The sequence below is a fragment of the Falco cherrug genome, chromosome 1 (assembly GCF_023634085.1).
Source record: "Falco cherrug isolate bFalChe1 chromosome 1, bFalChe1.pri, whole genome shotgun sequence".
Taxonomy (NCBI): domain Eukaryota; kingdom Metazoa; phylum Chordata; class Aves; order Falconiformes; family Falconidae; genus Falco; species Falco cherrug.
The window spans coordinates 106431417-106455438 of record NC_073697.1 but is presented as its reverse complement, the minus strand read 5'-3'; the positions used below and the strand labels follow the sequence as shown (position 1 = coordinate 106455438).

Here is a 24022-nt window from a genome sequence, read left to right as displayed (position 1 = left end):
AGCTGTCTGCAATTTGCGACAAATGCCTTTTTTGACAGTGCAGTGCCAGTTTCCACGCCTTCCAGGAGAAACCTTCAAAAGGTACAGTGTAGTTGTAATAACAACAAACCAAAAACTTACAAGCTATGGGTAGTTGCTGATTTGAACCTGCCATGACCACGCATGTACACCAAGCTAGGGAGCTGGCATGCAAACATTAACAAAAGCTATTTCTGCTATTTCTGTTCATTTTTTTTGTGAGAGACCATTGATATAGCGCAGCTGTACACCCATTTATCAAGATTGTAACTACAGACCCTGAGAACTTGCATTTATAGTATTTTGCCCTCTGGAGTACTGGAAAAACAGATGTTCTCTCTTAAAAGCTTGTGATAAAGAGGTAGCACCATACACAAGCTGACTGTGGCTTCTCACGGATTCCCAACTGACCTCCGCAGTGTGCAGTGACCTAGTCCAAGGAGTGATAATCAACCCCAAACGCTAATTAACCCCAAGCCTTCAAACCTTGGCTGCAGTGCTGAATCCCAAATACTTACAATGTGTCTACTGAACCTCACCTGCACCTTATCGCAAAGATTAAACAGGTGCACACACCGCCTGTTCACCATCACTCACATGTCAAAAGCAGCAATTAAAAGGTACAGCAATCTATAGCAAATTACTTTTTTTTTTAAAGCCATCCCACCTTGGTTTTTGAGCTGGCCTGGCCTGGCCACAATATGATCCTCGGCAGCACGAGAACACACTGCCATCTGCCTGCTCCTCAGGAAGGTTGCTGGGCACACCAAAGCATGTGTAGCAAGAAGTGCAGGCAACACAGGACTTCGGTCTCTGAAGGAAGTAAGAAAGGAGCAGGGGACAAGTCTGCAAGTCTGGGACAGAGGGCACAGATAGCAAGTAGGCTTACCACTGACTTAACTGCAGGTTTTAGCAAATGCACATAGCTAGGGTCAAAGCAGCAGTGCAATTTCAAACTTTTTAGTTAATTTACTACTCATTTCCTGTCTTCATGTGGTATGATCTATGTAAGGAAATGCACGCAACTGAAGTAATTGTGAAACAGCAAGATTTCACAAATAAAACAATCAGCATTTATTGTTGTATTACAAAACACTTCATCTTTTGGCAATATTTTACAGTTTGTCCTTTTCCTCCTTAGGGCCTGTTGAAAAGGTACGGGTGGGGGAAGAAAAGAGGAGAATGTTGAAATCAAGATTAAATTTCAATGTCTTGCTTAAAAAAAATCCTCCCAAACCACCCCAGTCCCTCCCACCAAAATAAAAATCTAGTTTCACTCAATCCCACTATCCAAAGAGGCCATGGGTGAAGCGGCAGGCAAAACTCTGGCAATTTCACTATCAAACGTATCAAGAAGACAAACAAAACATTCACAGTGGTCTTCAGTATGGTCTGTTGCGTTGATCATTTCTGAAATCGTTTCTGAAAGAGAAACAAGAAGTTATAAGGAATCCCTTAAGCAAATAATAAACAGTCCCTTCAGTCAAACATCCCTACGCCAACTTCTGCGTATTCTATGTTTACATAGCCTTATCCAAAAATGCTCACAAACCACACTCAACAAGCAAACTGACTTATTTTCTCCGGAACGAGCTATCAGTAGTTAATATTTTCACAGCACAGTTGTGTGTGCACAGATAAACACCGCCTTTCCCACAATTCCTATCAATTCCACAGTCCGTATGCTCCACAATCAAGCAAGGACAAAGCAATTGCTTACCTTCCTCCCATTTTACCACCATAGCCACCTCCCCGATCTCCACCTCTGCCACCACGTCCTCGATAGCCTCTTTCTCCTCCATAGCCACCTCTCCCACGAAAATCTGGAGGAAAACATAAACCGATACGTCAGCCAGGTTTTTCAAAAAGCTGCAAATGACATTAACAATTGTAACACTTCAGAAGAGATGCAGGTGTTTTTACACACCTCCTGATGGACGTGAATCTTCTGGTCTGGGCTCACCACACTGGTTGCAGGAATTCCTGCGAGCGAAGTTCATATTACCACAGGCCCTAGAAGAGACAAGGATTCCCAGACTAAGCTGCTAAGAAACTCAGAGAGCATACATGAAACCCCACTGCCCGATTAAGATGACACTTACGGGTTAGGACAAACCCAATCACCATTTTTGGGTTCCCCACTTCTACCCTGGAAGCCCCCACCTCTTCCATATCCACCTCGTGAACCTGTAGACAAAATTAGAATAAGAATAAAAGGTGGGGAAGTGTTTAAGAGAAACAATTATTAAAGGAGTGTCACCAGCTTCAGAACCCAAGTGACAGACAGACTTTTCAGGTGGAAGGATGAAGTGTTTAATGTAAATATATCCCCACTAGGCAAGCCTCTGAAACCGTATTAGGAACCCTGAAAGAAGCAGGTAGTGCCAATGACAAAAAAAATAAATAAATAAAATCATACCACCACAGAATTCAGCATTTCCTAGCTGATTAACTGCTAGCTAGAAGACTTGGGCAAATGACAACAGAAGGTTCAGCCACCGCCAAATCTCAACAGCATTTGATATCTTGAAGTTAATGTATCTGCATAGCTGAAATACACATGTTTGTACGGACAGATTTATAACTTGGGCAGATGGGGGAAAGTAAGAAGCAAGGATAGCACATGGTGGCCAGAAAAATTTGCTCCACCATATGTTTTTTAGAAATTCTTTTTGAGCAGTAAAAGGAAACTTGATCTGCTTGAATTGCCAATGGATAAATATAAACCCAGTATGTGCAATTAATAAAATTTCATACAGATTTAACGATATCACATATGGCCAGACTTATGTCACAGAACAAAAATTTAACAAAAAAAAAAATAATGTCTGGATTAATGCCAGAATACATCTGACAAGCACAGGGACAATGCAGTTCTTGCTTTCTACTTCAAAGATTAAGAACTTTTATACCAATTGAAGTTTAAAGTTTTTGAAGAAACACTTTATCAGCCTACAAAACTGCCTGGTTTAAGAACTAGAATTTGTTGACAGTCACGGCACAAAGCATGCTTCCTGTAAAACGGTAATTAATATCCAGCAGATTACGGACAAAACTGTATTATGCAAAGAATCAGGGACATTTAACATCTTTTTAATTAAAGGAGTCAGACATCCAACTGCTGCTCTAACTCAGTAGCTGTTGAATAATTTACCCTGCTTGATACCATCTGGAAATATCAGAGTATCTTGAGGCTTTGAGGTAATAAACAAATACTGAGAATTCACACCTATCCATGTGGAACCTGTACAGCCTCAACATCATTGTTATGCTACCTCTTTAAACACAATGCTCAGACACGATCTGGAAACTTTCCAGTTCAAAAGGAAAGCATAAATTCTGTGCTGTGCAAAGGAGATTACAGATTTCAGTTTACTTAACTTGGTTCAATCCTTATTACTCTCTTTCATGGCAGAATTCCAAAGGCCCATATACTTTGACGAATCACTGCTTCAAAGTCAACTTCTCTTTTATAAACTGGTAACTGTTAAAAAACATCTAACTACGCAAAAACAAGGATTCTACAGATTTTAGTCCCACCTCGACGTCCGCCACCTCCACCTCCTCTCATGAATTCAGGCCGCCTAGTTGCAAAAGAGACTTTGATAACATTGCCATTGAATTCTTTTCCTGTGGAAAAAGAGTAAGAGAAAGATCTATACAGCTCCCAACAACACACCAGCAAGTTCAGAAGAACAGACTGAACAAAAAGCTCTTAAGACACAGGGAGGCTGCAGTAAGCCTCTTATTTTTGAAAGCACTGGTCCAAATGTGACATAGCAAATGCTGATCTGTTTGCTCGGTTCTCCATAAACCCACAGATATTTCTCTTAGTTTAAATGCAATCTGAAAATTGCAATTAAACTAGACACATAAAAACATTTAAAAGATTTTTGGCCACACTAATGGATAAATAGTTCAGATGTTAGAACTCTGTTCTACCCCCAAGCCAGGCAACAAGGCTTTGGTACAATTCAACAGCCAGCAAAAAAATCAAATACTCTCAAGTGAAAAACATGAACTTTTTACGTATAAAGTCTCAGTTCTTCATAGCTACAAGGTTCATCACAGAACAAACAGGACCGCATGTGTGCCTAATGGAGTCATATTTGCATGTTGCTCCTCAACAAGTCACTTGTATTTTATTAGCAAAATACAAACCAAATAGCACGCCATGCCAGATTTTTTACACACTACCATTTCATAGCAGATGCAGAGTGCGTCCTTTTGTTTCTGCCCAATATTACCAAAGTTCTGCAAATATACAAGGTCACAGGAGCAGGCACTTTCTGCTCCAGCTCAAGTTTACTGCTGCAAGAGTATCACTGTTTGCTGCAGCAAGTTCAAAAACTTTTAGATCAATGTATTTCTAGGATCTGCTTTCTTTCTCCACTGAACCCACTGATTTATAAACCTTGTATATACGCAGTGAAGAAGAAAGCACCTGGCACAAGATTGCCACAACCACTGCCAAACCCTAAAAATGTTACTACAACACCAATAATATCAATACTAACACTGTAGGAAATCCCTCTGGCTGCTAACACAGATTACGGCAATATGGGTCTGAACAAGAAGTTATGTTCAAGACATGAACCCCACCTCTTACACTTTGTGTAGGGATGACCGAGGTACAGCAGCAAACCCTAACACAGTTTGATTACACATTTTTGGTCTCAATGACATTTTGGTCAAATGACAGAAAACCAGTAGACACATACAAGATACCATGGTGTGGGGGTGTGTGTGAAAAAAGACAAACCAAAAAACAAAAGCCATACAAAAAGCAGCATGGGCTTCCCCGTAAGGTTATTAATTTGCCTTTTCCACTGCTTGTTAAAATTCATAAATAACCAAAAGAACAGGTACTTGCACCCACCGTCAAACCAGTCAATCGCTGCTTTAGCAGAAGGAGGGTCATCAAAAGATACCGTTGCTTCTCCCTTTGGTTTGCCAGTATCCTTATCTGTATAAAGATTTATCATAGGTTTGCCAGTCTTTTTGTTGGTCTGAAAAGAAAGGTTGTACGCTTGGCATAGGGGAAATACCGGTAAAGTCAATTCAAAGCATAAACTGTTAACGGCTAAGTATCATCAGAAAGAAGATTCTCTCAGAGCTAGCCTGCAGAAACAGATGCTTTTGACCGAAGGATAATGCCTGGCTCTACTCCATGAGGTAATGATGGGCCCAGTTTTAACAAAAAATGAGGTCAGGTGCAGAAGCCCTAATTTAGAATTGCAGAAACAGAAAAAAAGCCATAGAACACAGAAGCATACTTGCTGAAGTATGAGGGTGGTACAACAGATAGAGTGTCAGTGTTAAGGGTTATAAAGACTAAAGAAGAGATATGAAGCAATCTAGATATCACTAGAAAAAAGGTGCTAGCGCTGCCAGATTACAAATGATCTGTCATCTGGGAACCCAGATAAAAATATTATCTACAAATGCTGGGGAGTCAGAGCAAGCATCTGCCTTGAATGATACCAGTACACTTCCAATACACTAGCTCGGCAAGTTCTCTTCCGTCTTACCAATGATTCCTCATTTCACATACCTTTATAATGCCAATTTGTTTGAAATAGTCTGCCACTTGATCTGTTGAAACATCCTCTCCAAGTCCTTGCACAAAGATAGTGTTGTTATCAGAGTTGTCAGACTCTGAATCTATGGAAGAGTAAGCTACATTTACCATGCGTTTTGTGGTAACAACAGGAGGCACATTTTAAGCTCAAGCCCAGGAGCAGACCCGTAAATCCCAAAGACATCTTGCATAAAACAAAAAGTTGAGCACAGACCATAATTTTGAAATTAACACCATCAACTTCAAAAAAGCATGCACAGCACCTTCAGATGCTGCGGTACATTAGAGATGGAATACATTCAACAGCTGACCAGCCGTCTACCACACACTCAACTTGTCCATGCAGCTCAGACATCCAAACCCACCAAAGCAGCGTATGTTTTAAATAACACGAGTTTCTCAGAAGTGTTACAGCAGTGAAAGCAGTTGCTTTGCTCAAGCAGGTTCAAAGTTTATCAGCAAATTCTTATTTGCTGCATGAAAAAAACATCCACAAATTTGCATGCACTTTAATAAAAAATATTTCTTTCAAGAAAGACAAGCTTTAGCTAAATTTATTTTGAGCCATGGGAATTGCAGCCACATCCATCTTTCAAAAAATGCATTTTAAAAGCCATGACCTAAAAGCTACAATACACTCCCACCCACTGCTTGTCTTCTTACCAGCATCTGATCTCGGTCCATAATCCCTCTGACCTATGAAACAAGTTTTTTTTTAAAAAAAAAAAAAGAAAAAAAAAAGAAAAAAAGACTATTTTTAGCAAAACATTTTCAAGTGACTTTTTTAGAGACAAGAAAATATTTAAAGTATGTATGCAAGGCATCTAAGATCTAAAACATTAACAGAGATTTAGAGAATATTTAGATTAAAACGTTCAACAGAAGATGTCTGTAGGACGTTAACGTGTTCTTTAACTTGCAGCATGTGGCAGTTGCCACACTGATGCTATGCTGGTGTTATCTTGAAAATGCTGGTTGTCAGATCACCAAGCAGTTTACCATTTCCTTTTTTTTTTTTTTTTTTTTTACCTCTAGTACCTAAGTAGTATTTGTAATAAAAATTAAAAACAGAAAAGAAAAAAATATCCGGTGAACGTCACTGTCTCCACAAATTCTTTCATGCAATTTGACAAAGTAGAAATCCAGTTTATTGCTAAAAGTTTGGCTATTAAAAACTCATGAACACACCAGCCTCACCAAAACTCTATAACGTTTCTACTAGATAGTAACAAGATATTGGTGGCTTTTAGATTTATAAAGAATTTCCACTGAAACATTTTTGGATACTCGGCACTTACCACCGTAATTTTTGAAGCCACCACGGTCACCACCACTGCAGAGGAAAAATTGAAGAAATGATTTCTTCCTTAAGTCTCTATGTGCTGAGCCCAAGGCTCAATCTACAGTTAACTGATCACAAGTTGAGAGTTACTGTCTGGCAGCTAAAGCACCATCTCTACGTTCTCCTCACTACTCATTCACGTTCAAAGATTAAATTACATGAAAGTGAATAATCTCACAGGGTGCTGCACTGGAGAAGAGAAGCCCTGAAGAGTATTTTAAACTAACCCATACACATGTTGTTATTTCAATACTTTCTCCCATCCCATAAGCCAAAATGACTGCTACTAAAAACTGGGTTTTAAAATAGAAGCATTATTTTAATGAAGGTTAATGGGCTTTAATTGTAGATTTAATTGCTCCTTTGGAATAATTGCTACTTTCCTAGAAGGAAGGAGAGCTGAAGTTAATTAACCTCCATTGTTAAGCATTTATATACTGGGGACAAATTAGCATTATCAGCCATTCTCTGAGAAAGGGCCTGTGGGGACCTACTGTACTATTAGCACTTGACATTACAGAGAAGGTGTGTGTATGTGAGCTTCAAAAGCAGAGGCCGTGAAGTTTTATTTCATTCATTCTGAAACCTGTGGCACAAAATGTAGACCAAGTTAAGAGATGACACACATCAACTTTCAAAGGTTAGAAGGGGATTTTAAACAGGATGTTACGCTGCCAATTATGTGCATGAAAATAAACCCTCGCTCTTTTCAACGTAAATGTTCGTACTTGTAGGATTTTTCACATCAGCATTTTTAATTGCATCCATGTTATGAACACAATATAATCAATGTTCAAAGCCTTCAGGAAAAACACAACCACTGGATTTTTTTAGACAGTCAATAACCACATGTCACAAGGAGTGTCCCATACTGCCACGTACAACTGCCTGCTTGCCCTCTGCGCGGGGGATGCAGCTGCCACCTGAAAATTAAGCAGGTTCACCTAATCCTGACAGCTTTCACACTCAGCAGCTAAGATAAAGGCAGTGTAAGTTCAAACCCTGATAGAGAGGGCTACCTCCAGACTCTGGAACTGTTGTGCATGAGTAGACCCTTCACCAATGCGCTTTACAACCAGAAGTCACTCCAGGATTTAGTTCAACCTATCTATCAACACATCAGAGTCCAAACACGGGACAGAAGCACCCCAGAAAAAGGCAATGAAATTAAATCAGGGAGCAACTTCTTCTGCACTCTGTATATCTGTCTTCTGCTACAGCAAATGCAAAGTCATGAATGGAAGGTACTTCCTTAATATTTATGAGAGAAAATCTGCCATAAGTGAGGGACAAACAAAAAAACAAGATAAGGTTTCAATAAGCATTACCAAAACTGGATTGAGAGACATTCTTTGAAGGGAGAGTGACATTTCATCACAGTATGCATAAGGAGCATTAGATATTTGTCATGAGAGACTATCACTTCTACTGGGACTTTTTCTTAGAATAAATTTTTGCTGCAGATTTTAAACTGCTTCTCCACAGAAAAAAAATCCAAATGCTAAATTGCAGTGGCATTTACTCACAAGCAATACATTCTGCTCATTAAAGAGGTAAAATGAATGAATGTTACATGCACCAGAGCTGGTCTTTATTCAAGGCTGGCTATTTTCAAGGACTGATGACACAAGTGCAATGGTGATCATAAGATTTAGTGTAAATACCTTTCTGCCACCTCCAATTCACTTCAGCTAAAAAAAAAGAAACCACCCTTCATTATGACACAATAGTTTCCAGCAGGATGCCTGCTCTTCTAGGATAAGATTGAATACATCAGACATGGAAACATTATCGAAGTTTCCTGACCCTAGGTAATGGTCCCAATTCATCAGGACAGCATTATCCAGAACATCTATGTTTTCCAATTTCAAAGTATATAGTAGCAAAGACAAATCAGAAAAACCCAACAATCAAAAAACATACAAAAAGTAATTTTGTGATCAACACCGCTAGGATTTTACAGAAAGTGAGTGAGGACTTCGCTAAGATACTGGGGTAAAAAAATCGTGCGCACCACAATTCTGAGAAGTGATAGAGCTGGATATATAAAATGTAAAGGAAGTCATAGTCAAATGCCTAAGTCTGTGATATAGTAATTCTGTGCCCCATACTAGCAAGTACAATCCATGATTTTTAATGAATGTCTGTAGAAATGTGTTTCTGCCCAACTACACTTCAGCATGTTACCTTCCGCCCAGTCTCACATGATCAACCCAACAAAAATCTGCATCAATTCAGTGACAGATACGTCGACGATAGATGAATTCCTCCATTTTTAAGTCACATTTCATACGTGATTTATAAAGCTGCAATGTATTACCTTCCTGAGATTGCTGGGCAAAGCTACCCAAGATCCCCAGGAGGCGTGCAGACATGCGGCAGCAAGTCAAAACCAAAAACTGGTTGCAAGCAGCTGATGCCACAGTCTCAGGTCTACCCCTCACTGACACCCAAAATTCAAGTCTCAATTTCAATAACTGAATTAATTCCCACAGTGTTTTCACATTCTACTCCTTTACCAGTCTTGCATGCAGACCAAATAGATGGGTGACCAGATGGAGTTTGGAGTATTAGCTTCCTATGTTAGAATCATGAACAGGTACCTAAAATCCAGCAATGCCACCCACAAAACCAATAAAATAGAGACTGAACTGCAAGCAGCCAGAATGGATCCGAGGCACCATTCATAGTGACAAAAACTTACTGCTATGAAAGAAACGTCATCAGATGTTCTTTTCTCCTATACTCAAGTCATATATTTAAACATCACCTACTTGACTGTAAATGGAGTCCACCTGAACATTGCTTACTTCAGCTTTAATTTAAACCACAGCTACAGGAAGAGCTCACCACTACAGATACAAGAAAGGTATTTTTAAAAAGCTATCCAACGTTGGCAGAAGCAGCACTAAGAATCCAGGAACCAAATTTCAGCCTCCAACATGTATCTGTCTCACCAAGCGTGTGGGAGTTATACATAAGAATGTATTTTTACAAACGAGAAAGGAATGCTTAGTGCACCGATAAAGTCACTGACAGATGGCGCTTTTTTCTGCCTATATTTATCACCTCTGTTCATGTTTTTCCAAAGTCTATATAAGGTTAAGCTCTAGCATATATATATTACAAGTTAAAATATTAACTCTGAACACAAACTGTGGCACTGTTGTAAAACACATTTGCACCAAGCTGTAGTTCCTTTATATCACAATGAGCTAATTCCCACTTGTAATAGCAATTAAGCTGCAGAGGTAACTTTGATTTACATCAGCATCAAATCGGCACAAGGCGGGGGGTAACCACCTGTGCTGAGCAAAGTTAGGATTTTTATGACAAATCCTAACGCAATGGTAAATCCTTTTCTAAACTGCACCTATATAGTTCCACCAACACAGAATGCACAAGCAGATTCAAAGGCAAAACTGCTCCCACTTCATCTCCAGACACTACAAGAAGGGCAGTGTCACAGGTATGCCCACCCGACTGCTGAATGGCCTTCCCCAAGGTGAAAGAAAACAAACCTGCTTTGTGTTCCTACGGTATTTCCCATTCACGTGTTTAACCAAAACAATATGGCTCCACAATCATATTAAGCAATTAATTCCTTCTTTTTCAGATGAGGACTCTTAACAAAAGGACTAATTCTACAAGGAAACTTGGAAGAGTAACTTAAGAGTAAAACTCTGGATTCTCAAGACCTGGTGTACCTGCTTTCTAATCAAAAGAGCTCAAACATGAGACTATTCCACTATGGGCTTAAAATAAAAAAAAAAAAAAAAAAAAAAAAATTGCTTCTGAGCCAGCACACAAATTAGTGAAATCATCAATTTTTGAGGTTTCAATATGAAAGGAGGGAAAAATTCTACTAAAATCCCAAAAGATGGAATTCAAGACCATTAAAAATGTATCTGAAGAACAAATTTGAAACCCTAAATTACTAAGATTAAAAAATGAACATCTGATGCATATAAAAATAATTGTTCTCTACCATAATAACATCAGCTAGGGAACCTGAACCGTAATTTCTAAAGATATTTTCTTCTCAGAGCTGCGTGACTTTGCACAGGCACAAAAGAAAAATGAGTGCTGAAAGCATTCATTCCAGTATGTATTCAAGTCATTCTGGTTTTCAGAATAACAATTTATCCCTGAGCATTACCAACTATGTTTTGAAGTACTTTTGTAATAGGTTATTCAAAGAAATGAAAGCTCTCAAAATTAAAAAAAAAGCTCATTTGATTTTGCCCCAAGTATTCCGGAATAATTTTTTGCACTTGCAGTCTGCTCCGAGAGGTCTTAGGTGCAGGATAAGGTTTACACAGGCCAATGCAACTCCGAGAATCTTGAGACAGAACTGATGTTGCAGCCAAAGTGACTGTATCGCAAGGACAGCAGCGAGTCAGTGATGATGCTTGTAAAGAGGATGCGCTGATGGCCCAGCACTACAGAGTAGGTTAGGATACAGCTGTAAGAACACTAATGACTGGTAAAGCTCTTGCCCACAAACAATAAGCTGCAACAAGTTCTCTCTGCATTCAAATGCCAGTCGAGACGACATTTTTATTACCAGCTAACACAAGAGATTCATTCGCTATGATCTCAAGTTAGCTATTAACTTTTTTTGTAATGTCAAGGAACAATTTTTTTTGGGTGTTGATAATTTACACATTTTCTAACCACTATAAAAGTCAAAGCCTACATTATTACAGCAGTACAAGTATCTGCATAGGTAAGATTATTTCCTGATGGCTATGGAATCTCCATCATTTAATGTTAAACATTAAAATGTGATCGAAGTAAAAAACAAAATGGTAACTAGTGACTGGAGATAGACTTGACATTCCTACAAAAGCTGCTTTTAGGGAAGGGAAGAAAATAATAACAGAAAGAGAAACCCAAGGAAATAAACCCAAAACACTACCCTAAACCCCCACATTTTTACAGGACTAAACACAATTTATTACATTACTAGAAGTTATTTTCCCCTTGACTATACAGTTTGTTATTTAATTTATCTTTTTACACCTTTCTAATAAGCATGACTTTGGTAAAATAGGTATGTCAGAAGCAGCATCCTCCATCACAATTATGCAAACAGACTGAACAAACATACATGACACTGTAGTTCCAGAAAAATTTCACTGCAAACGGCATTAAAGACTGCATCACTTAATAAAAGCAGACTTCCTAATCAATGCCTTCCCACTTTGCTGTCTTTTCTCCCACTTCTCCAGTCACCTGCACTTTTTTCCTTGTCTTGGCTTTTGAGTCCACTGAAGTACTATTATCTACATGGATGTGAGAACAGAATTTTTCTTACATTTTGGAAAAATATGGGAAGAGGCTTTATTTTCACAGACATTAATTTATCTTGCTTTATCTTGCAAAGACAGAAGTTTGTTTCAAAGTGATAAGATCAACCAAAAGTCAGTTTTTTGAAGCTCACATTCATTCCTCTTATTGGAAAGGGCTCATCTATAAACAAATGTTTTTAAAACCCCAGATTTTACCACAGGAATATGGAAAACCCTCATCCACACAGCAAAGCTGGTTTTAAAAAAAATTGTTCAGTTTTAACTCAAAATTAACTTAGAAGTGACTTTGCTAGTTAGGTTTCTATTATATAAAACCCCAGCAAACTAATATAAAATAACTAACCACACCTAATTAAGAGAGATAGGGTCCACCTACGTCATCAAAACAGCAAGCCATAAGGTATAATTTGGGATGACCTTAGAAACAGGCAAATTTTAAATACAGTTTAGAAAGAAATGTTTTAAAAGATAACAGTATTAACATATCGTTAGATCATTTTATTTAATTTAAATCAGTTCAAACAAACAGCATTGTATAATTATAGAGTTTTTCATCTGGAGTTCTAGCAGTACCCCAGAACGTTCAGCCTGTTAAAGGGCAAGCGCTGCTGACAAGCAGCACCTCAAAACTCACTGGAAGCTTCAACGTTCTTACCCTGCACCAATGAGCACCCTACACCCCCAACCATTTCACAGAACTATATCCAAGGTAGCCAGCTGTGATAGCTTATTAATAAATAATGTCATCAGGCCTAACTCAATAGGATTTAAAGCAAAAGTCCCAATCTCTCAGACCTATGCATGAAATCACCTGCAAAATTCAATACGTGCATAATTTGTCTTAACAGGAACAGGGCCTAAGGCAATGGCAGAAGGGGTAACAGTATTGTTAGTATTTAAAATCTACCTAAAATAAGTGTGTTTAGACTGACAGCTGAACCAATAATAAAACCAGTATTTTACTAGAAGTTTAAAATGGCAAAAACCAGTAAAGAACAAGTACTGTTATTACTAAATTATTCCCAAATTATTTAGGAAGCAGAAAGATAATTAGCCAACCTTAGTGTGATGATCTGTCACTGTAAAGTCAAAATACTTCCCTGCTAAATACCTTAACTATGAATTTTTAAAACTTTCTCAATCCCTGGCTGTTGGTTTCTTTGTCACTGAAAACAATTTTTTACAGGTTTTAAAATATCTTATTTCAAGGGATGGGCTCAGGCACATTTTGTATTGCAACTCGTGTAAATAAAATGCAGCTGTGTGTCACAGCAATCAAATGCTTGGTCTCAATCTAACTGAACCTAAAAGCTTTTCCTAGGCAGAATGCATTTCTGTGCAGTGCAGAAAGGTTTAATTTTAGAAAATTTCCATTATTGGAAATCTAAATCTGAACCACATTAGGAATAGACATATAGTAAACAAAAATTTAAAACAGCTAAATAATAAGAAACCAGGGTAAGGAACTGCAGGCACTGGAATGAGATCACTTACCTATATCCAGACATATGACCTCTTCCATCCATGTCATATCCCCCTCTACCTCCTCCCTGTGACCCGCCATATCCTCTATTATCTTCTCCATACCTACTCTTTTCACGACGATCATCTGGAGGAACGAGTAAAGCAAAATAAAACATGAGGAAGTTGTAGTTCAAACTGCAGTGCAGTGAAAATTCCCACCATACAATTTTTATGTGTCCCCCCTCCTCCCCCCAAGCCTGCCATTTAAATCTGGAAAGCATCAACTCCTAAATCTCTCTTACATTATCTATGCCACAAAGACAGTGAGCAAAGTTTGATTTTGTTCCAGTTATCTCACTTGGCTTCCAGGGCCACGAGGTATCTCAGAATGTAAACACTCTGTACTTTAATTACACTCAATTTTCCAAACATTAAACACATTATCTAAAATACACTTTTCATCCTACTTCCACATAGCCTTCCCAGTTTGCAAGAGACATCACTGAAGACAGAACAAGGATAAAGAGAGTGGGTTGTGCCACTGGTGTGAAGTTACTGCAAAAAAGGGTTGATCTTAAACTTCTCATTCCCTTCTATCTCAGAATTCACCTACACAGCGTAAAGCTGGAATGTGAAGTGCAAAAGCTCTTCATGACTGATCAAGATGTGTCGCCCTCATGCAGGAAGAGTATTCAAAATAGCTTACGAAGAAAATTCCATCCAGAATTTGCAGAATTCAGGGACATGGACTCTGCAAGGCTGTCTCCAACAAACGCAAATGCAACAGTTTTGGGGCCCCAAACTTTTTCATCTTGGCATAATGTTTTGATAAGTCTTAACAAATAAAACATTCCCCAAGAATATAAACATGGAAAAAAAGCTTTAACTATTCATCAAATCAACTGTCTGTGAAAGACAATCCAACCATTTCACAGTGCTTCTGCTCAATCTTATTAGCCAATATTCAATTCAACCTGTGAATTTTACCTTGGCTGTTGTGGCTATAGCTTCCCTTCTGAGACTGGTAGGATTGCTGAGAATGGCCATATGAGCTTTGGTGCTGGTTATAGCCTGACTTTTGGTCATACGAGCTCTGGTGGCCATAGCCCGACTGCTGGTCATATGAGCCCTGGTGGCCATAGCCCGACTGCTGGTCATATGAGCTTGACTGCTGGTCATAAGAGTCTTGGTTTTGTCCATAGCTTGACTGCTGGTCATAAGAGCTTTGGTGCTGACCATAGTTTGATTTTTGTTCATAAGAGCCTCTTCCACTTAAAATAAACAGAATTTGTATTAATAGCCAAATGTTCACAAAATAGAGAGCAAAATAATGGCTGAAAATTCACGACATTGCTAAAATTTCCTAGTCACAGTTACCTCCCAATCATTTCTGTTATACAGATATGAAAATACTCTGTTTCATCTCTGTTGGGATATATATGGCTTCCTATAAAAGCAAGGCAGAAAACTGTAAGTTACCATTGCTTTCAAGATACCCTCAGTTTCCACTGTAAATGTGATTTAAGAGCATCACTCCCTTTACGTATCTCAGTACGCCTGCCTTCCCCCTTCTCCCCAGGAGCATGACATCAGCTGATGGCTAGTCCGTGTCCTGCTAAATGGCAAACCCTTCTCTACAGAATTGCAGGGAAGATACCTGCTGCTCGTGTTGTATTGTGCTGCTGATATTTGCCCCCTACAAAAAAAAAAAATTCCCAAAACTTTTCCTTCCACTGAATTGCAACCTATATTTTCCTGGGTTCTACCATCTGGCCAAGAACTTTTCTAACTCTTGTGATGTCCTCTAACATACTTGCAGTTCTTCTCACTTTAGTGCCATCTACATATACTATCCCACCCACTTTCATCAGAAACATCGACCAATATGGCATCTAAGATACTCCCAACATAATGTAGCGATACATTTGAAGAGGGAGTTTTAACTCTTCTCTGGCTAATAACAACTTTGTAACAACCACAAGAAAATCTCACCTAAGCTGTATTTCCCTAGGCTACATCAGTATCCAAGGTAGAAACAACAGTATTTTGGAAATCTAGATACACCAGAGACTAGTTCCAGTTGGGTTACTCTTTCACAGCAAGACATTATACAGATTTATGAGAAAGAAATTGCATCCAGGAAACACTGGCTGTTACTCATACCTTTGTTTTCCCCCAGGTACTTAACTGTGACTCAACTGTATTGTATTTTCAGTAACTGAAATTAATCACTGACCTCTGCCACCCTCTCTCTTCTCTTCCTCCTCCCTGCTTCCACCGTTTTTCAAAAGATGAGGCACTAACATTTGCCAGGCTCCAGTCTTTGGCAGTCTGACTTGCTAGCCAAAATGTCTCAGAAAAACAAACAAATCTAAGAGCCTACAGAAAGTTTCCACCAGCTTTTCAAAGCACTCTAAGATGTAAAGTCACTTGGGTCCAACCAATCTCAAAATATCCCAATAGTGTAAATACCATCTGATCTGCTCGCTCTCAGTTCTAACCTAGACCTTAGCTTGAAGGTAATTAATCCAAGAGACAAAGAGCTTGCAAAGATTTTTTGTTAATATCTTCACTTAAAAAAAATAAGCTCCACTTTAGCCTTTGCATCATCATCAATGAAGACAGCATCATTGAGAACATCCACTGTTTGCTCGTTTTCCTTCCTGCCTCCCCCTAAGATGCAAGAGCTACAATTTTGTGGCCATCCTCTTCAAAGCTGCTATCATTTAATGTCTGTCTCCCCTTACTCGTTACAATCACACATGGAGAAGTTTCCCTCCAATGTCTTTTTTTACATTGTCTAAATCAAAACCAGCTTGTTGGACAATCTATGCTCTACTGCATTTTTTTTTTCCCACTGGATGTCTACAGAGTTAAGAACTACATTACTGCCTAGTCCTGTTCCTTTGTACAGCTCTTAAAAATGCTCAGAAAACAAAGCAAAGCAAAACTTAACCATGTACTGGCCTTCATAAGGGATGTGAAAAGGACACTCTGAGTCACGGCACCTACTGCTGACAGATAAAAGACTTTGCTTGTTTATATTAAGATGTTTTGTAGTAATGGCTACGAAAAGAGAAACCAAGTACAGGCTTGCTGAAATCCAGAATATTTTATCAGCTTGCAAAAAAATACAACAATATTTGGACCTTGGACACAGAAAGATGTTTAGTACAGGACAGTGTATTTTGAAGAGGTCACAGGATCCTCGATGAAGATCTAATGTCAGCAGTAACCTTGGGGTGTACGCACAAAGCTTGTAAACTAGATAATGAAGGTATTCTAGCACCAAGTGGCCTTCTAAGTTGTTATGGGAAGTTGGGTTGCATTTTCCAACATACTTTCAAAGTTGCATGATTAATCCTCCTGAAACCAATTTGAGTAGATCACTTAACAAGTAAAATACATTTGCAACAGCATGAAGTACCAAACCAGAGTGCAGTATGCATACGTGCATTTAAGTTATTGATAAGGATACAAAAATACAATGTTTTGAGAACCCTACTTAGTTAGGAAAAAAAAAAATTTCTTAAGACATTTCTCAGTTCTTTCTTCTTCTTTCACCAAATAAAGGCACTCTCAGATAAGTCTGCAAGTCTAAGGACAGCTAAGAACTTCCTTGCTAACAGCTTATTTGAAGTTAATAAAAGAGTAGTGTAAGTTTATACAAAAGAATGTGATTGGAGTACTCAATACATCTTTTCCCTCATCAAAATATTCTCTACTAAGTGCACCCTTCATTACTGTAGTCACTATCCAAAGACTTTCTAAAGTTTATCTCCTCGCACAGCCTGACTTCAAAACTGCATCTATCATATAAAGAAATATTATTCCTCCTTTACCTCCTGTTCTTTCAGGCATTAAAAATGTCTGAAGAACATGGATTTTCTTACGTTGGTCCTTTTTTAGCAATGATAGCAGGAAATTTGTTTAGCTATTAGTTAAGAACGTACAGCTACTAGGCAGTACTTTAAACAGATACCGTTAATCTCTGCTTCCTTACCCTCTAGATGACCCTTTCTGCTGCCCCTGACTGCCATAAGATTGCTGGTTGTATGAGCTCTGATTCTGATTTTCATAACTGGATTCATCATCGTATCCCTGGGAATCTTGTCCATAACCTGGAAATTGAGGAAGAAAATTTTTAGTAAATATTCACCTTTTAATTACTGCCAATGAATATAACAAGCTAGCCAAACCTGTTTGATTTTGTCCATAGTTCCCATGATAGCTTCCATAGTTCTGTCCGTAGGAGGAACTGTCTCCACTCTGCCCATAACCAGAATATCCCTGTAATTTCAAAAACGTACTCAAATAAGTGTAACTTCCACAGCAGGTAATTGCAGCTTTCCTTCGCCAGACATGACTGCAAATGTCAAGCGCAGCTGAGAATGGACTTCCTCCTGGCCCAGATACAGTCAACCAGGAACAATTATTTTCACTCAAGAACATCCGTTTTGAAAGACACAACGTTTTTTTCCAGCTTACCTGTGTTTGTCCATAATTTTGACTGCTCTGATTGCCATAGGAAGAATAGCTGTAAGAGAAAAATGCATTTAGTAAATGCTTACAATGCCCACCACATGGATTGGGAAGTTAAAGGTATTTTTTGTGTTATTTTAAGTTTCTTTTCAATCCAGAATAGGTGTTTAATCCGAGTACTGCAGCTGCAGGCATATCAGAACTGCAGCAATAAATTAATGGTTACTATAGCTGACTGTCAGAAGCCAGAAAAAGCTTATTTTAAGTTCTGTCGTTTCAAGTAATAATTTAAAGTACATGAAAGTTGGGCTCACTGTAGTTTGACAGATTCTTCAGAATCACAGAAAATGCTATCATGTGAAACCAAGGCATCTGAAGTTTTTCAGCATATTTTTACAAAGTTAATTTTAATCTATTACTGTCAATTTGGTATTTGTTGGACTATTCAACAATAACATCACCATCAAATACTGCACCAGCTTTAGGTTATACTTACTCGTTACTCTGCCACTTTAAAACTTCGTGAACTGACAGAAGAGCCATGTGCTGAAACTCACATCAGACTCAGATATAAACTCAAGCTCATGCAGTGCTATATGCATAGAACCTCATAACTTTCAGCAGCAGAGTCAGTACTAGCTGTGATTTTCATACATCCATAAAAAAACTTTTATTTCACTGATTTAACAAAACACCCTCCCTAAAACTCACAGCATTTTATGAACTGGCTCTTAAATTTCACAATTATGAACAGTTATCAGAGGGTTTTAATAAAATCTTCCCTCCAACAGGAAAATAAAATGGAAAAATAAAATTTTACATCTATATGGACTGTCATCTTTACCTTTGTATAACCTTTGACTAAAATCTTAGCAACAAGCTTAAGGCAGTCACATGAAAAATATTTCTCTATATTCACGACATTTCAAAAGTTCTTACTATTTTAAAAGATGTCACTCCAATTTAAACCTGCTTATTGTCTTCTCTTCAGGAATATAAATTTTTTTTCCTGTTTTGTAAGATAGTTTAATAAAGGCCCAGGGCAGCAAGCTTTCTGCACCCACAACTCAACATAAACACTCTTATCATGCCCAAAGATTCTAACATCATGCTGGGAATACTAAATGGCCTTTTATTTTGCAGATACAACCGCTAACAGCAAGAAAACCCACACATACCTCTGCTGGCCCCCGGACTGACTGTAGCTTCCAGAATCTAGAAAAAGAAGTAGAGTCATATTGAGAACTTCCAATTCACAATTTATTCCTCTGCTTACTACAAGAGGAAGAAATTTGGGGAAAGGGAGAAAGGTTCAAGTACACTGGATAACACAACTATTTTCCCTGTGGAATGAGACAGCTTCCTCCTTATTAACAATACCGAAAATGCTAAGACTGGGAGAACCGGAGCACAGACATGCGGGGCACAGGGGACACAACACAGGTATAGCCACTTTGAATTTCCTTTTTTGAAGGCCCTGCATTCCATTTTCAAGGCACCTCTTCAAATATTCAGAACTGTACAACCCCTTTAATGGCTATCGAATACAGCACCACCATCAATGAACAGAATGCAGCAGCTTAATTAATCAGGCAAAGCTAAGTAGGTCAGTCCTACTGAACCCCTTTTTAAGATGCCATAAGAAAGCTGTGCCCCGTAAAAGGGCACAGACAAGGCAGAATTAGATGTAAAATCACAGATGGAGGAACCACAACACTTCCCTTCTCTCATACTGGAAAAGGAGGAACATTACAGATAGCTCAAACCATGCAAGAATAAATTAATTTACACAAGTCATCCAGGCAGGTATTATGAATATTATTTCCATTTAATGTAACCATCAGTTATCAAGGAAATTTATTCTTGAAACACATTGGAAGAATACAGATTTCAAAGTATGACCTCAAGTTGAAAGAAAAATATTTCACTGTAATAGTTTGACTTTTATTTAAAGTACAGCACCTAATTTGTAAAAGCTATCAACGTTAAGAAAAACACTACCTGCTGGCTGGAATTCAGTTCTTAAATAAGGTGGCTTTGTCTTTACTGATTTAGTTTTTATTTTATCTTGCTAATTGCGCAATGATGGATTTCCTTGTCTACTGCTAATTTTGACATGTTAAAAGCTCTTACTATGCAGGGGAAAACACATTCCTACCGCTTTAACTTCCCCAGCCTGCTGCAGGTAAGGGATGCAGACCCACAGAACACAACACGCGCGTTGCTCCACCAACCTCAGGCCCTTCAGAATCCAGATTGTCATCAGCAGGCTTCAGCTCTTCAGAGATACCCACACACCACCAGCTGCTCTACACCCTACCAACTCCGTAACTGCATGGACTCTGACGATCTCACCTTCTACGCACGAGTCCCAATTCCTCTTGACATTTTTGCTTTGAATTCCCACCTTCTTGTCAAAACCCAAACACTTTCCTTTCTCTCCCAGCCTCACCAGTACTGTCACTCTGAGTAACAGCCCTGCAATTTCTCTGTTCCTTTCAAATCATGTCAAGAATCTGTAAAAATATTGTGGTGCTGTGGTCTAATAAAAACTATCAGGAACTTCCCTGTTTTCATCCCTGATTTCAGTCTTTCCCCCACGCTCTCTCTCTCACCTCTATACCTAGAGCTGACTAAAAAAATGAAACCAAGAATTAATCACCATGCAGGGTAAATGTCATAAACTATGAACAACTATAACCATTTTCCAATCAAAACACTCATCAAATTGCTGAAAGTCTGTTCACTATATTTCCTTCATCTGGTTTTAAATCCAATCCTGCCAGTACTTACACATATACTTAAACACATGCGTATATGCTTCCAAGATGAGCATACCATCTAAGCTATTCAGACACAAAGCAGCATTTTTAATGGTAAAGTATCTCCTCAAAGCAACACAAAGCATCAAATTTCATACTCTGCAAGAGCAATCTTTAGCAAAAGCTAAGATGAGATAAAATATTTTGTTTCACACATCCCGTAAAGCAGTTCCACTCATGTGAAACATTCTCCTCCTTTTGCACCGCTACATAAATATTCCATTGCCTTTTCATAATAAAAAGCAATTAAAAAAAACATAAAAAGCTCAACTCAAGCGTCTTTATTGTTTTTAATGAGACAAAGGTCAAATTTTTACATTATTTTCATTGAAATGATCTCAAAGATTACTACTAAATAGGTAACCACATTTTTAAACTACAGTTTAACTCCAAAGTTTCTAAGTCATTAATGCTGCTAATTAAAGCAAAGAATATCAACGGTTGTATCAGAAAGAGTTCTTGAGTAAGGATGTAATTAGCTATAAATTGAAGGACTGCTTTTAAAGTCTTTAGCTTCTCCCTTACGAACTTCTGCCAAACCACAAAATTTTGGAAAAAGTTGAAAGCAATGAGATAAGGAGTCTGTAAAATATGAATATGCAGACTCAGAACTGAGTTTCCTTTACTTACGCGTTTTTCTACATTCTTTATTGGACCTCTTAGCCTACAGACTTCTGATCAACTTACCTTGGTGGGCTTAATAGGGAGAAGAGTCTAAATATTTTTGGAAACGACAGAGAGCCTATTCTGGAAATTCCTGGATACGCAGACATTTTTTCCAAATGTTTAAAAAGCTTATGGAAAAATTTCCTGTGGATGCAGTGTGGCATGGAAGACTAGTCACTGCGTGCACTGCTCAGGAAGCGTATTCCCCTTAAGATAGAAGAATCTGCTGCGTACATCTCATACAAAGTTAATTCATATAAAGAAGCAGTATTGCTTCCGTAATATTCTCAACAGAAAAACAATCTCCTGTTTGAGCATCACCACAGAGTTAAAAACAGAGGAGACAGGTGCTTGACTAGTACTTACTTGAGGTCTGGGACAAAAGTGGTTTTAGTTTTACTGCCAAACTTTATTAATAATATTTAGAAGAATTCATGGTCTGAACTCATTTTACAGTACTTTTGGTACTGTACAAAGAAACAGTACATGTTTTCTTCTCACAGTAAAGAACTATGCCTTGCATTAAGGGGTTCCTTTAATATATCTTGCTTTATTTTGTTTTTATTCTCTATCATTCATACATGTAACATAAGACAATACTAAAATGGCTCAGCCCTAACTAAACATGGCTTGCTCCACGTAGCACTTAGAGCCCTGGAATTCCATCTCCCATTCTGGGGTACAACACCTACCCCACAGCTTCCCAGGGCATCAGTGCAGGTGGGACCAAAACATTTTCAGCTCAAATAGGATGAAGAAGCAGCAACACAACATGCTCCCAGAAGCCCCAGGAGAATCTGGGCAGCGTTAAGTCACCTGGGACAGCAAACATACTGTCTCCATGCTCTCCTAAAGGCTTCCATTGGGAAAGAATTACAGCCAGTGCATTTCTTAGCCCACAGCAGGGGCTTACGAAGCTACTCCCTCCACTGTGCTGGGGCCCTCGGCAGGGGAGGGGGGCTGCTAGAACACAATGCAGAGCAGATGCAGAAGATACTGGGACACAAAGGTGGGTCCCATGTTGGGGGCAGGGAGGGTACAGCCCAAGGGAGGGGGTGTTTGCATTCCACAGGGGTGTTGACCCAAAGGAGGAGCACACACACCACGCGCTGGGGAGCAGCATGACTGAAAGGTGGGTCCGCACCTCACACCAGGGGGGCACACACAACCCAAAGGCAGGGCCCACACGGGGGAACGACCGTGACCCAAGAAGGGGAGCACGAACCAAAATGGGGTCCACGTCTCCCACCAACTCAAAGGGGGGAACCCACACACGGAGTGGGGGGGCCTACACCCCATGCAGGATCCAAGCGGGCGACCCCGATGGGATTCTGCCCCCACGCCCCCCAGCCCACTGCGACACACGGGGCGTGTCCTAGCTGACCACGCCCCCGCCCGAAAGGGGCGGGACCGAGAGGCCCGGCACTCCCCGGGGAGGGGGCGTGGGCTCAAGAGAAAGGGGGCGTGCCCCACAGGGGCCCATCGGTGGGGGCGTGGCTCCCCTCCCCCTCTCCGCCGGCAGGGAGCGCGGAGTGGCCGGTAACCGGAGAGAAAAGGGAGGGGGGGAGCGGCGTGAGGGGGGGAAGGGCCGCGCCTCCCCCGTAACATGGCCGCGGCCTTTTCCCCCTGCGCCACATGGCGCTCGCCCACCTTCCCGCGCCCACCACCCGCGCTTGACGATAGGAAGCGGTAGCCTCCACCGACGCCTCCCTCAGCCTCCCGGGTTTGGAATTACCTACCCGAAGCCATGGCGGCGGCCGCTGGCCGGGCTAAGGGAAGAAGCGGGGAAGAGAGAGAAAGAACGAGAGACCCGAGCGCCGCGCCAGCCGCGCGCACACTGAGGCACCCGCAGCTCGCGCGGACTGCGGGGCCCGGCAGCCAATCAGCGTGCGCGGCGCCTACCACTCGCCTGGGGAAGTGAGGGGGGAGGAGAAGGACCGTACCAAGTTACCGCGGTCGGAGGGGGGGAAGATGGATTGTACCAGAGGGAGGGGGGCGTGTGGCGGGTGCTCGGCGCTGTAAGGGCGGGTTGGGTTGGATAAGGCTGTGTAGGGAGGCGGGGAATAGATTATTTTAATTAATAAATACACAGAGCACGGTCACGGTGCTGAGAGGGAACTGGGGGGGCCGCTAGTGCGGAAAGGCGGGCGGGTCCCCAGTTCCCTGTCAGCACCCCCCTTGTGCATCACCGTTTGGGGTGGAGAGGGTTTCAGGCTTTCCAAAACAGAATTCACCATGCCAAACTTCACAGCAGCCTGGAGGGGGAATGTCCTCACCACACTTGGGGTGTGCGCAGCCAGGAAAAGAAGTGAGGTGCTGAGATGGAGTTTAA

The 24022-nt window shown here is 40.1% G+C and overlaps 1 protein-coding gene across 1 annotated transcript; it reads right to left on the bottom strand.

The window, feature by feature from the left end:
* Window positions 1–1068: 1068 nt before the first annotated feature.
* TAF15 (TATA-box binding protein associated factor 15) lies at window positions 1069–23579 on the bottom strand. Its single transcript, XM_055715406.1, has 16 exons — window positions 23430–23579; window positions 19381–19417; window positions 18209–18257; window positions 17920–18010; window positions 17724–17841; window positions 14708–14991; window positions 13751–13865; window positions 6898–6932; window positions 6263–6295; window positions 5573–5682; window positions 4898–5027; window positions 3559–3648; window positions 2121–2205; window positions 1946–2031; window positions 1739–1841; window positions 1069–1440 (listed from the first exon to the last, which is right to left on the bottom strand). The coding sequence occupies exons 1-16, from the start codon at window positions 23437–23439 to the stop codon at window positions 1401–1403; spliced, it is 1416 nt and encodes a 471-aa protein (XP_055571381.1). The 5' UTR covers window positions 23440–23579; the 3' UTR covers window positions 1069–1400.
* Window positions 23580–24022: the final 443 nt, after the last annotated feature.